This window comes from Phalaenopsis equestris, unplaced genomic scaffold (assembly GCF_001263595.1).
Source record: "Phalaenopsis equestris unplaced genomic scaffold, ASM126359v1 Scaffold232941, whole genome shotgun sequence".
In the NCBI taxonomy this organism is placed as follows: Eukaryota; Viridiplantae; Streptophyta; class Magnoliopsida; order Asparagales; family Orchidaceae; genus Phalaenopsis; species Phalaenopsis equestris.
In genome coordinates this window covers 119,157-134,838 of record NW_018250899.1, presented here as the reverse complement: position 1 = coordinate 134,838, position 15,682 = coordinate 119,157, and the positions used below count along the sequence as shown (strand labels likewise).

The window sequence follows — 15,682 nt, the reverse complement described above, 5'->3', positions numbered from 1 at the left end:
CGTAGCCACCATGAATATTTCTGAAATCTTCTACCACTCTACCGACATGTCCATTTAAATCTCCTCCAATAAAAATTCTTTCTTCAAGAGGTATCATTTGTATTAAGTCTTCTAAATCATTCTAAAATTTATCTTTAGACTCTGTATCTAAACCTACTTGAGGAGCATAAACACTTATAATATTAAAAATCTTAGTATCAATGATAATCTTAAGGGATATAATTCTATCACCAACTCTATTAATTTTTACAACATTATCTTTCAAACTCTTATCTATAATTACACCTACACCATTTCTAGTGCGACTCTTACCAGAATACCAAAGTTTAAAACCTAAATTATCAATCTCCTTAGCCTTTTCTCCAACCGATTTAGTTTCTTGAATACATAAGATATTAATTTTCCTATGAATCATAATATCAACTAATTCCATTAATTTACCATTGAGAGTGCCTATATTCCAAGATCCTATCCTAATATTAGAATTTGCAAACTACTTCAAATAAATATAAAAATTAAACAATTAGAAGTATTTCAGAAAGAATAAATTTTAGATGAACTTAGAGAAAGTATAGCCAATAATTTCGATGTTGAATAGATTTTATCTTGAATAAGAATTTGATAGAATTTACGAACTACTTCAAATAATAAAAAATAAACAATTATAAGTATTTCAGAAAGAATAAATTTTTCATATCAAATCTCCATTAGAAAACTCTAATGAATGGATTGTATTAAGCTATATGATTTAAAGCAACAATTTGAATTAGGATTGTAATCTGAAACTATATCTAACGAACATGCTAATCTATGGAATTAAACCAATACCAATTAGAAAAAAATAAACTCTTTAAGAATATAATTTATCCGAAACTATATCTAATGAACATGTTAATCTATGGAATTAAACCAATACCAATTAGAAAAAAATAAACTCTTTAAGAATATAATTTAATCTAGATATAAAAAATTGGCAAACACCGAAAGAAATTCTAATATTCATGAATTAGGTTTAAGAATAATTCAAAATCAAAAAGTTCTTAATAGCAACATAGCTACTGCAACAATTCTCTTTGAATGTTGTAACTTAAAAAAATTCTAATCAAATCTAGAAATTTTAAGATGGACAAATCAAAATAAATATAACTCTCAAGGAAATATACAAGGAGCTATACGTATAAAGAAGTGATTACAATAAATGATCCATCTCCTCTGAAAATGAAATAAAAGATTTAATTAATGTTCTAACAGAACACCAGTTTATGAATCATCCTGTTAACTACCCTTCAGTTGACACTACTCCATCTAATGATCGATCTATAGGACTTCCTTCTACCTCAAATATAAATTTAGCTAATACAAGCCGGAATATTAATTTTTATCTTTGATATTTACCACCAAGTATTAAACGTATCCCTACGTTTAGACCAGATAAAACAGGAACAAAAATTCAAAATAATATACCTGAACCCGTAAGCGGGCACGATATTTATCTAAATATTGATTATTTTAAAAATATTAATGAAATAACTGATAAGTGGGTAATAGAAAATAATCTCGCCATATGTAATTATAATTTAAAAGTTGAAGACGCCTATGGATTCATAGAAAACACACTTACTGGAATAACAAAAAAATAATTTATTGGATTAAAATTTAATAAAAAATACTAATTTAGGAGAAAGAATTATGAATACACTTGACAGATGGCCGAGTATCTATAACGACTTTATAAAGATTGAATTCATAAGATATAAAATTAAATATACTATCGAAACAGAAAAACAAAAATATCAATCAGACCTCGCTAAACAAAATATAACAGCACTAAGCATTTGCAATCTTTGTTACCTACATGAATATAGTGGTGATTATCAGGAGTTCTTTTACGACATCTTATCAGATCACAAAATCTTATATTTGGACATTTTTTTTATAAATTATCTGAATCATACAATATTTTATGGTGACAAGAATTTGTTAAAGTACACCCAAATGATATAACACTAGGAAGCCTTACACATATGCCTTAGAAAAATTAGCTGAAGCATGTTAGCACCTTGATTTTCACAAACAAAATAACAATATAAACAATTATGTTGTGAGAAATCTGATTTAGTTGCTCAGCAATGTGGTTCCTCCTCTCATGCCAACTGTAATTTATCTAAAAAAATTAGAAGAAATTCTTTAAGAAAATACATAAAACACTTTAATCCTAATAAAAGAACTTTTAGAAAAAAAAAATAATACAAATACTAAAAGAGTAAGAATTAATAAATTTTGGATCTGTAAATAAGGACACTATGCAAACAAATGTCTTCAAAGAACAAAGGTAAACCATATAAAATCTGTGGTAGTTGTAAATGAAAACGATTTTGAACCAATCTTCAACCTTTCTGATATAGATAATAATGAAGAGCTATATGAATTATCAGATACTGAAGAAAACCTAATAAATATAAGTTATTCAGCTAATGAAATAAAATAATACTTATATTCTGATTAATGGAAAACAATTTTGAATCAGATATAATTAATGATAACTCTATTGAATATGAAATACATATTACATTATCCGAATAAGCTAAAAACAAAATAAGAAAAAAATATCCCTTGGAATAAAAAACTTTTTTAACAAAATAAGAAAAAAATATCCCTTGGAATAAAAACTTTTTTGATATTGTTGACCTCACTTTTGAAGATATGCCTACACTTCTTTGGAAGAAAAGCATACATACCATTTGTCAGGGAGAACATCCCATTGATATAACAAATACAAAAAGAAGAACCCCTATACCTTTATATAACCAACAACTAAAAAGACAAGATTTAGAATGAATAATAAACCATGAAAAATATAAACATATATTCTTTGGAGGGATTCAAATCTTAATTAAGGCATACTTTCGAAAAGGAATTGATAGTCCTATAACTATATGGATATGTGATGACAGAATTATACATCTAAAAAAGTTGCCTTACTAGGAGTCATACAAGGAAACTTGTGCTATCAAACTCTAATGTTTAACTTACATTTTAATTATGCAGTTAATATCATTGATCGACTTTTAGATAGATCCCTTACGCTAAGATACAAATTAGATACGGTAAAATTAAGAGAAGGCAGTGCTGTTTACAACATTACTCATTAGACCGCATACGCATATATTAATCAACACAATACTGTAGCTAAATCAAATACATATCCAATTCACTTAGACCCTCTATTTTCTCATATAGGTCAAACAATTCAACCAGAAGAAATTAATGAAATTGAGATTACACCACCCTCTTCAAATCTTTTCTTTGATTTCGACAATAAAAATTATGGAAGCTAGAGGCATCCAAAATTAATTTTTATAGAAAATGATAATTCCTCTCAATACAACCAAGTCATTCTCTAGATACAAATACAAGTTGATCTATTTTTCTTAGACCATCTCTAAGTATAAAAAAATACAACAATAATCAATTATTAGTAACCGGTTATTATATCTCTCCAGAAAAAAATGCAATATTTTATTAGATACTGGATCTCATCGATCACATATTGATCAAAATTTAGTACCAATAAATCTACAAACATTAAAATCACCATATATTTACCAAGATTATCTCGGACAAAAATATTATAAGGGTTCACCCTATGAAATATACTCAAGAAGATAAAAAAGAATTCCAAATTCAAATACAAGAATTATTAAATCTTAAACTAATCGGGGCTAGTAATAGTCCGCACAGTAACCAAACTTCTTCGTTAGAAATCTTGCTAAGTAGATTAGAGGAAAAACAAGGTTAGTAATTAATTATAGAAAAACTTAATGATAACACTAAATCTGATGGATATTTTTTACCTCCTAACGAATTATTAATCAACAATATTAAAACAACCAAATGGTTCTCTAATTTAGATTGTAAATCTGGATTTTGAAAAATTATGATGCATCAAAATAGTAGAAAATTTACTGTCTTTAGTACTCCGCAATAACATTACCAATGGGATGTTAGACCCTTCGGATTGAAAAATGCTCCGCAAATATTTCAAAGAAGAATGGATAATATTTTAGTGAATTATCACAATTTTGTCATATATATGTAGACAATATCTTGATATTTAGTTAAACTATAACCGAACATATAAAACACTTAACTTTATTTTCACAAAAAGCTAAAAAACATGGAATGACATTATGAAAAAAGCTGTTTTCCTAACTAAGATTATCGAATTCTTAGGACTCATCATAGATAAAGGTGCCATAGAACTTTAGGAACATATTTTAATAAAAATAGATCATTTTAAACACATAAATAATTAAAAAGACTTGCAACAATTTTTATGATGTATTAATCATGTTGAAGCCTTTATAAAAAAACTTGTAGAATTAGGAGCCCCATTACTGAAAAAATTACGAAAAAAATATATCTTGGAATTGGGATAAACAAGGAAAAAATTTTATGTGAAATTAAAGAGATATGTAAAAACTTCCAAAACTACATCTACCTATGCCGGGAGATTATCTAATCATTGAAACTGACAGTTGTGAAATCGCTTGGGGAGCCATCTTAAAAGCCCGTCACAATAATACAAAACTATTATGTGGATATAGTTCGGGAACCCATACTACCACTGAATAAAACTATCATATTAACTAAAAAAAATTATTAGTAATAAAGAAAATCTTTTAAAAATTTGAAATTTTTTTAAACGGAACTTTTTTAATTAGAATAGACAATAAAATTGCCATTTCTTTTATCAAAGAAAAAATAATAGATTATTTGTCAAATAAAAGATTATTTTTTTGACAGATGTGGTTTTCTGCATATACTTTTGATTTAGAATACATTGAAAGAAATAAAATTACTCTTGCTGATATACTAACACGAGAATTATGCAGGAAATAAATTTGGACAATAAAAATATGAACACTTATGATATAATCAGTGAGAACGAAGAAAAGCCTAATTCATATATAAACAATTCCCTAGAAATTGTCGACTTATAAATATGGAATTTTGAATGCGCATTTGCTCAAATTGAACATTCTAAGCTTTCAAATCCAATGGTTGGAGCATTGCAAGATCTGAACTAACCTAGATTCCAGTTGAACCAAATACTTCTGTGAGACCTCAAGGCATATGTGCAAATCAAGATGGGCCCACCAGTATTAAACATGCACTTGTCATTGAGCTTTTGTATCTCCAAAATTGTTATTTCTCTACCCTGAATAATGTAATGCCATTTCATAATACTATGATAGATGATGCAAAACAAGATTGATTCTCTTATTCATCTGACATGTGCTCGGCTTTGTTCCAAATCTTTCATGCATCAAAAAAACTTTAACATTTTATGTTCCCTAAAACACGATGTTTAAAATGGATAAAGAAAAAAAAATGAAGCATTTCATTTGAAGTTGCAACTTCTGAAACATAATCCAACTTATTTCTTGATATGAAAGCCCATGAACCTTAAGCTTATTAGTTAAAAAATAAGTACATTGTAACATTCAAATATATGAAGTTATGTATTAAATATGGCATACACCTAACCCCTGCAAATGTCCTAGTCACACAATCATTTGTTCTCGAACGTATAATGTCAAAACTTTTAAGTTTTATATGCATCATTGTTTCTCATGCAAATATAACTAATAGAGCATAACACATAAATGAAGGTCATCTCTTTATAAAAACACATGATTGTAATAGCCATGTCAAGAACTAAATGATCATCGCATCCAAGTCCTGCAACAACTAAAAGAATCATCACCATGATCTATATTTGTCAAATGTGTGGCTATATTAGCGTCTGCCAACTTGTTTTTGTTGTGGTTGTTATTTGCCTATTGCTCTTTCCTCTTCAAAGCATGATACTATCTCTTGATGTCCCTTTCTTTCTATAGCATAAATAAGTTATTTTTCATTTCCTGATAAACTGATATTCTAATCTGAGACAGGCTTGTTTTTTAAAGGTTTCCGTTAACCAATTCCTCAACTTGCATTTCTTCATCTACACCCTCAAACTTAAAAAATAGCATAGTTTGAAATAAGAATATTTTTAACATATTAAAGTTAATTATTCTCTTTCATTCAACATAGTTGTGATCTTTTTTTAAGAGCTTGGTCCTCATCATCAATAATAACAAAGCCTGACCTTCATCATTAAAAACTCCTTTGGTCTGTGTATAAAGACTCCTACTTAAGAGCTTGGTCCTCATTTTTTTTAATAGGTGCAAATTTTTGAAATGCCTTTGGTCTTTGTATAAAGACTCATACTTAAGCCCTAACCTCTCCGAAAATCATTGAGAGAGTTTTCATCAGTCATTGTTTTGTTTTCTTTATTTCATCATCACAAGCATATCCAATTGTGTCATGAGCGTTTTAACAATCCCGTGTTGAGTAAGAAGTTCGTGGATTTTGGTTATCCTAAGGTTAAACTTCTTTGAGCCATTAAATTACATGCCTCCATACTCCACAATAAATTATAGTACTAGTTTATCAAAATAAAATGTATAATCAATGCAAACGTACAACTAAGAATGAAATAAGATGAGAAGCAAAACGAAATTGAAGAGGTCAAGCACTTCGAGAGAAGTTAAAATTTATGTGGTTCGACTTAATGAAGCTTATCTTTATGGGAGAGGCTAGGATCTAATCCATTAAGGAGCCATAAATGATTTATATCGCAAGTCTAAACAAAAAGCAGCTCTAAGGTTCTCACTTATAAGTTTATACTGTACCAAAATATCAGCCTCCAGCATGATGCCTGCCAAAACATCATCTCTCGCCACTCCTGCTAGCTAAAATTCTTTAGCTATTAGATATCCCAAGGAGAACACAAAGTTGATTTACCTTATTAATTTTTTCAAGCCGCTCACATGCTCTCATAATAAATATGAGAGAAACCTATTTTTATGCAGGCATGCACCTGCTTAGAAATTTGGAATCCTCTCTTAAATCCACCTGATTCTGCACATGAATTGAAATTTGTTTGTTTTTTTACACATAAATTGAGAATCCTCTTTTCATATTCATACAATGCGGATCCCAATGCCTTATTTCATGCCAAAATAATTTTGTTGCATAATTCATTGTATCAAGGGAATATTTCATGAATATGTAAGGAAATAAATCCCAATGCTTTGTTTCTTCTTTTGAGCGATGCGGTTGCGCTAAATACGTTACAAATATTTAGTAAAAAATGCTAAATTGGCTTTCTTGTATCTTCTTTTTATAGCTTTGGTGATTTTATTTATTTCAAGGAATCAGAAATACTTGCAGCAATGTATTGCAAGCCACCTTTCTTAATAAATATCAGCACCATCTAACCTGGTTTAATGAGTACTTATTCTTAATGGTGGAAATATTATATTTTGGAAGTCTAAAGGCTAAAAGGGATCAGAGTATGGCAGAATTGCTGCTAATTAAATTTAGAAAAAAAATGGAAAGATAGCAATTTTTTTTCCAGATTTGCAATGTGCCTGCTTTATTTGTCACTGGATCCTGAATTTGGTGCTGGTCTATTCACAGTGCTGGGTACCTTACATTGATATTCCTTTTAAAGGAGACTCTATAGGGGAATTGTCAAATTCAACATTTACAGAAGGTGTGCTTTTTTATAGCGACAAAAGTCTCAACATTAACCATTTCTTTTTTGTTTTATCTTGTCTAATTTTGATAAATTTGACCATATTTTACACTCTGCAAAGATTTTTTTGGACTAATAATTTTCCATATTACTATGCAGATAGACAATTGTACGCCATCAAATATTTACCTTTTAGTGATGTACATTCTGTTCATAGACATACACCTCCTCTTGGTTGGCAATATCTAATTATTGTTCTATCATCAGGCATGTTCAACTTCATTATGTCTTTAAATCTTTTTCTGGCCCCCTTTTTATTTTTTTTTCTTTTGCTAAATCACTGATTTTGATGTAGCAGTAAGTGATACAGAGAAGAACGCATAAGCTATTGCGATTTATGAAATCTTTACATTTGTTGCATGGAGATTTTCACAACTTTGAGAAATTTGAAACTATATATTGGCTCCTTATTGATGTACCAACCGAGGACTTGGTTTAGACTTTCAAGCCCTTTTAAGTTTGCATATCAATGTGCATGAATGCTTAAAATTAGAAATCTTGGAATTTGAAAGATTTTTGACCTATCTGTTTGTTGAAAAGCATGCACTGGAATTAATTTGGGAACTTTGGGTGATCTATCGTGAGAACTTTTAAGTGATATTTTGTTTATTTTTGTGTAAATTGCTGTTTTTTTCTCATAAAAAAAGGAAAGTTACGATGTAATTTTCAATTGACATTAATTTATACGCCTTTCTATAACTCCTGGGAATCAATGTAAGTTTGTCCAATTCATTTTTCGTAATTACCACTTACTAGTAAATCATTGCAGCGGAGATAAATTTCTTCTTAGACAAAGCCTTGGCCTTAAATTTTTTTAGTTTGTCTATTGGATTAGCTAGAGCTGGTTTCTGTTTTTAAGATTCCAGCATCTTTTTTTGGTGATTTGTGAGTTGTTGTATCTGATTTTTGAAATGGTCATGATTATGTATCATTCACGTTACTGGATTCTTCCTTTACTTCAATTCCATGTTTTGTTTCGTTTAAAAAAAAAAAAATTGAACATGGATCTTATATTTGAAAGCTTTTTGTAGGACTTGCATATCCCCCACTTTATTTCTACAGTGGGGGTGTTCGGGAATTTCTTGCAATCCTTAAGCAACATGTGGTTATTGCAAGGTTAGTTTTGTTTGATTATGCTTTTACTAACAGTAGAGTCATTGTTTTTAGTTTGCTTTAACTTGGATAAGTATTTTTTTCAACTCTTTTCTGGTTATTTTTAGAATCCTCATTCTCAATTGCATGGGGTTTTAAGCCTATTTTATGTAAAATTTTCCACGACCTTTAAATATTTTATCATTTATACATTTTTTACTAACCTTTTTCATTATATCATGCTCTTATTAGTTCATCTTTTACCTTTTTATTGAATATGAGAAACATTTTCCACGATTTATCTTTGAAATTATTATTTCTCTAAACTTGATGCAGCTCACATAAGTTATTGTGAGTTGTGTTTGCAACTCTAGAATTTGTTTGCGTTTCTCTTTTACTTTTAAGATTTGTACTTGTTAGATCTAACCATTTTTTGGCAGGTCTGCAGATAATCTGAATATCTTTCTTGTGAATGATCTCCGGGACCCTCTTCAGGTGTTCTTTCAATACATGTTTATTATTTTTTGTGAATTTCCTTGCTTTTGTAGAAAATTCATCATTTGATTTAGTTTTTATAAACATATTACGTTATTTGCAGAAATTTTAATGAAGCCACATATAGTTTCTCTTCTTTGTTCTTGAGAGAACAAATGCTTGTACTAAGAAAGGCCAAGTTATGTTATCTCATGCGTTATCTCATTCAGCACAAGATAACTTGGAAGGATTTGAGCAGCTTTTCTTTCTTGTAATTTACACTGCTTACATTTCTTGTAATTTGCACTTCTTCCATTTTTGGGTCATTTACATACATACCACCTAATTCCTATGTATTTACATATCTAACACCTGAACTTTATTTTTTTCATTATACCAACCAAATCTTTCAAAAGACGTAAAAAATATACTACCATTTTTTACTTCTAAATAGCGAAATACATATTTTCATATGTAAATAATTGAAGGTTCGGTGATGCAGGGGCTTCCTGTTGGGCTTCCCATTGGGCATTTTTGTGACTCGTGCTACAAAATGCTACAGTACCGTGAATTGGACTGTCATGATCCTATCCGGAGCTTGGAATTAATGAAGATAGGAACGAACCGTCGAATTGTGGAAATCAATTCTCTGTCATTCTATTTCTATTACTAACAGTTTAATATTTAAATAAAATTAATGAAAGAGCCACTAAATAAAACTATTAAAATTAACAAGTAGAAATATGTACATTTGTGATTGTTGTTCTCACCTCTTATACTCATTTGATACTTTTTTTATTTTATTCAAAAGCTTAAAACCTAAAAAATATTAAAACAACATAATAAGTTATATGAAGATAATCCGTGAGTAATCACATTTATAAACTACAGTAACACAAGGAAAAAAATTTCATATACATGTTGATTTTCATTTATCTATAAGAAATCTTATAATATACTAGTCTTTCATATTTGTATAAGAAATTTATATATGTTAATGCATCTCTTAATAACTTTTTCTAAATGAAAAATAATTAAATCTTCTGTAAGCATTTTCTTATATTTACTTTTACTTTATACTCTTTACATACACGTCCGTTTCTATAGGATTACCGTCAACAGAACCTAATACATTTTTGACCGATATTATCCTGTCGACATAGTGGTTAGTGATATAAACATTACAATTGTGAAGGGTTGAAAGACCCTTACCCGCCTTCTGATATATATTATCTCGTCGACACAACGGTTAGAAATGTAAACATCACAATTATCTGAGGAGGTAAGCTTTAGTCCACTCATCCTTGTTCGATATTATTCCGTCAGCATAACAGTTAGTGATCTAACCATCACAATTATCTAGGTGGTAGAAAAACTCTACGTGCGCAGACACACTGGCGTCCCCTGCCTATACTATTATGGGTTGAACCCCCTGTCTGAACATGAGCATACAAACATTCTTATATAAGCTATTTTATTTTTCATAGCATAGATTCTTTTGAGACATCTTCATGCATCTACTAACAAGCATACTCTGTTGTGCAACTAATTATCATATATATCTCATATCCTGAATATCTTTAATATCATGCATATCTCTTATCTTATGTATATTTTTTATATCATGCATATCTTTCCTATTTTATTTTTCTTGCATATCATGTCTATCATTCATATCATGTATCTCATAGATATCTTTCATCAATAACTGTCATGTCTAATAAAATGAAAAATTTAACTAAACTGGAATATACATGAAGTCATATATTTATTTTGAAATAAAGAAGATTACTGAAATTTACAAATATGATTACCCACATCGGTTGCCATGCTAGATTCTTAATTTTTGGTAACTTTTTATGTTGATCTCAATAACCTATAAAAAAAATAAATTATCAAATTTTAGTAATTTTTGTTAATGGATTTATTCTTCTTGAATTAACATAAGATTATTTATTTAAAATTTACGAAGCCTTCCTTTGACTAGATTTTACACGTTTGCCTTGAACTCATCATTTCGGGCAAACAACCTGAAATCTGTAAATAACTTCAAAGTTCAAGATATCTTTCCTCATAAGGTAATTTAACTGAAAACATTAATGATTAGCTTAAATGTACCTTATCCAGCTTCTCGACTACCCAACCTTTCTTCGAAGCTGCCAATACTTTTTCCTCTTCTTCTTAGTTTCTCAATCTTCCCTTCTCCTCCGTTGATTTTGTGCTAAAGCCCATACGGAAGCTCGCAAACCACTTACGACACTTCCGACACTAGTTCGATGTACGAAGGAAATACGAAATGTGGTTAAACAAAAAATGGAAGTACGAAGGAAGGAAATGAAAGTCTCAAATGTCGCTAAAATTAGTTATGCATTTACTGATTTTGTACTAAAGCTTGGATTCGTTGCTTGCAGATCTCGGTTGTGACACGACCTTCTCTGTTTGTGCCGTGCGAAAGTAGCCGGGCGGAGAAAGCCCCCAGGCTCGCGGGATCCTCCAGACAAGCCAATCGAACTCCCAAAGGGAGTAATGTGGGATGAAACTAGGAGTTAGGAGAGAAGTTCGAGAATTCTGAAGAGAATTACCCTATTTGACACTTATATCGCATTGGTTAGGTCGGTGGGAAACAATGAGGGGATTATGGAGGCTTAATTAAATTTAATTAAACTTATTATTTTCAATTTTTAAATCTTTTAATCTATTCATAATTTATCTATAGTATTATATATCGAATTGATCGATTTGACGCATAAAATTTTATAAAATTGATTCTGTTGAAATTTGAGGGTTGCAAAATTTGGGACATGTTTGACCCGACCTGCAATTACACAATTATTTAAGTTCTCAAAGATGACAAAAAACTTGACCCAATTTATATTAAGCGGCTAGTGTGCAAGATTAAATAATTACAAAATTAAATATTATATAAAGTTGATAAAATGGATTTAACACTAGGGGTACTACGCAAATATATGTATCGTTTTAAGTAATATAGAGTTCTAATAGAGTTCTAAGTATCGATCCCATAGGGATAGCCAAAACTCTTATAGGTTGATTTTAATAGAATTCTCTTTAAATTGCAGTTAACTTATTTAAGAAATGATGAAAACTTTGTGTATTAACTAATCCTACAAAATTTAAAAGGAATACTAAGTACGCTAAATTTAAAAGGAATGCTAAGTACGCTAAACAAATGCAAGACAATTTAAAACGCTAAAATGTAAAGTTACCACTAAGTAATTCTAAATTAACGATATATAGAAGAGTTCAAATTGTATAAAACATCTTTTCCCTTGCAATGAGCTTATAATCTATGTAGGAATCTAATAATTTTTAATATAATTAATGTATTGTGCCAAATAAGAGCATACCTATTCTTTACCCTTTCTTGAGTGCATAAAAAACATTGGTTAATCCAAAGTTAAACTCCTAAACCTGTGGTTAGGCTGAAAAGATACTAGTTGTCACTTTAGAGTTCTCACGTACCCTTCACCTGAAGGCTAACGTCTCGCTTTAGGTTTCAAACATCTGGATCAAATTGGAAGTATTAGTCTGTCACTCTAAAATCTCCAATTTATGCCCATCAAAACTTATTTCCTTATTTATTTGCACTTAACCTCATGAATTACATTCTCATCTATAAGACTAAATGTGATTCTTACTACGTTGAGGAAAGCATAGCCCTTTCAGGTCATTATGTTTCACAACAGATTTTAACTAATCAATTGATCAAATCGATAAGTAAATTAAACATGTATATTATGTTTCACAACAGATTTTAACTAATCAATTGACCAAATCGATAAGTAAATTAAACATGTAGTTTAAATCATCACAATTTATGGAATTAAAAGCATTTCTACTAAAATTTATTCATATATATAATTATTCCTAAATGCATGGAGAAAGACAAAGGAAACTTTTCAGATCTCATGGGGAAGACACAGCAACACATAGATTTATGGATAAATATAAGTTTACAAAATAAGATTAAGTAAATTAAATAAAATGCACAACTTATCTCAAACTCCTTCCCAAACAATCCTTCTAGGTTTCTTTGAATCACTCATTTTCCTTACAATTTCACTCTAATCTCACTTAGAGCTGTAGTGAAGAAGATTTTTCTCACTTCTCATCTTCTCCCCCAAATCTAAGCAAGCCACCAAGGATATCCTTCAAGCCTCTAAGAATTTCCAAGCTCCTCTCTCTCTCTCTCTCTCTCTCAAAAGCTCTTCCTCCAAAAGACTCTCCCTTGGACTCTCTAGAAGTCTCTTTAAATAGAGCTCTCAAAATCACTAAGAATCACTTCAAGCACCATTCAAAATTTGTCCACATTTATTGAATCTTCTAGAAAACCGTTTCTGGTGCTTATGCGCCAAATTCTGACGCTTGTCTCTGTGTTGTCTAGTGCCTAAGCGCCAGGTCAACTTTAGTCTTTTTGCTTCTTTTAACTCCAAATTGCTTTATTTTCGTTCTATTTGCTCCACTTACTCCATTTATTGTAACTACGACCAAAAACATCAAAAATACATTTCGTTAAAACACAATATCATTAAAAATAGACATTAAATGTGCAAATAAAAATAACATATCTTAGTCATGTCAATATTTTAAGTCGTAAAATTTTTTACCCGATTTCACAAAACTGATTGTTACAATCTCCCCTCTATAAAATTTCGTTCTCGAAATTCATGAACTCCACATCAACTATCTATTTTATGAGGATGAAACATAAAGTGATTACAAAAGAATGTTTCTTGTTAGGTGGTAACTAAAGTGTATGTGATAAACAATACATCTGATAAATCCAACATAACACCACAAGGATAATTCATCCATCAAACTCTATGCATCAACATCAACCACAACATGTTCTTCTGGTTTCTGATGAGTTAACGAATAAACCCTTAGGCTAATATTCTACTTTGTTTGCTCACTACGAGTCATGGTGTCAGCTTCTATTATCCTCTAATGACCACTTTTAAAAGTAGAACATTCCTGAAAACTCTTATGTGTTGGGTTTCTTCCTGAGTTAGCATCTGATGTGGATCTCTGAACAACATTATGACAATTTCTCCTCTAATGTCCAAGCCGTTCGTATAAGCAACGCACCTTCAGCCCAAATAAACATTCACCACGATGTTGCTTTCCACACTCAACACAAGGTTGTATGGGGCTGCTGCCAGCCCGACTAATAACTCGATAATTGTAGGATTTTATCTTCTTCTCAATAGACCCTCCTCTTGAATGAACCGTTGGTGTCACTTCTTTTGAATTCTTCCTTTTGTGAAAATATCAACGCTTATGAGTCAGCTAGAATTCGATCTCCACTCGCTTAGCCATCTCAACTAGCACTGAGCAGTCTTCAATCCTAAGTGGCACTAGTGACTGCCTGATTGAATCTTTCAGTCCAGAAAGAAATGTGTGGCATTTCTCCTCTACATTTGAAAAGAGTTGTGCATATCTCGATAGCATAGCAAGTTCTGCTTCATATTGCATAACTGATTGATCTCCTTACACTAACCCAATGAATTTTTCTTGGATTTATCTTCTTTCTGACAGTGGTACAAAACAATCTTTGAAGGTTCTCACAAACTCGTCCCAATGCAACAAGTGACTTGTTCTGCTTTCGAACTTCTCTTGCATCTATCCTTGCCACAATCTTTCGCTTTGCCCTTAAAAACAAATGTGGCAAGGGTAACTTTTCTCTCTGGTAGACATGTCCAACCATCTTTGATTTTCTCCACCCTTAAAAGTCAGTTTTTCAGCTTCAATTGGCTCTCCTGCTCCATAATATAAAGGTAATATCTTATATTGAAAGAGCTTCAAGTTCTTATTCATTGGTGCTCCTATACTGCTACTTGCTTGAGATTGAAAATTTTTAATCAGCTGAGCCATATCATTCATCATATCAGAAAATGCACTAACACTGACTGTGACATTCTGGGGTACACCAGATTCTACATTATCATCTTCGTTCTGTTCCTCATGATCATTCATAGTTATGAAATAGCAAAATATAATTTAATTAGATTTGATTAAAAATTTTAATTTCTATTATTTATAACTTAATCCAATTATTTTATTGGGTCTTTCATTTAGATTCAATTTATTTAATCTAAACCTTTTCCTCTGATACTACTTTTGTCACGATTCGACCTGAGACTTAAAATTAACTAAGATGGGAATAAACGGTTGAATAGTGAAAATCAATTATCTGTTATTTTATTTCTATCACTAACAATTTAATATTAAAATACTTTATGAAAGACCCATTAAAGAAAACAATTAAAATTAACAAGTACAAATTTGTGCCTTTCTGATTGTTATTCTCGACTCCTATACATATTTGACCATCTTCTATTTATCTTGTTCAAAAACTTAAAACCTAAAAAAATATTAAAACAATATAATAAGTTATTTGAAGATAACTCATAAGTAATCACACTTTTAAACTATAGTAACCCAAGG

General features: G+C 30.3%; 1 protein-coding gene across 1 annotated transcript in view; it reads left to right on the top strand.

The window, feature by feature from the left end:
- Nucleotides 1–15,682, top strand: part of LOC110038473 (TBC1 domain family member 15-like) — an 89,549-nt gene that overhangs the window by 19,042 nt on the left and 54,825 nt on the right. Inside the window, exons 3-6 of the mRNA XM_020743325.1 lie at nt 7,531–7,606; nt 7,748–7,855; nt 8,680–8,764; nt 9,181–9,235. Of these exons, the coding sequence (XP_020598984.1) occupies nt 7,531–7,606; nt 7,748–7,855; nt 8,680–8,764; nt 9,181–9,235 (324 nt within the window). The remainder of the gene's footprint in view (nt 1–7,530; nt 7,607–7,747; nt 7,856–8,679; nt 8,765–9,180; nt 9,236–15,682) is intronic.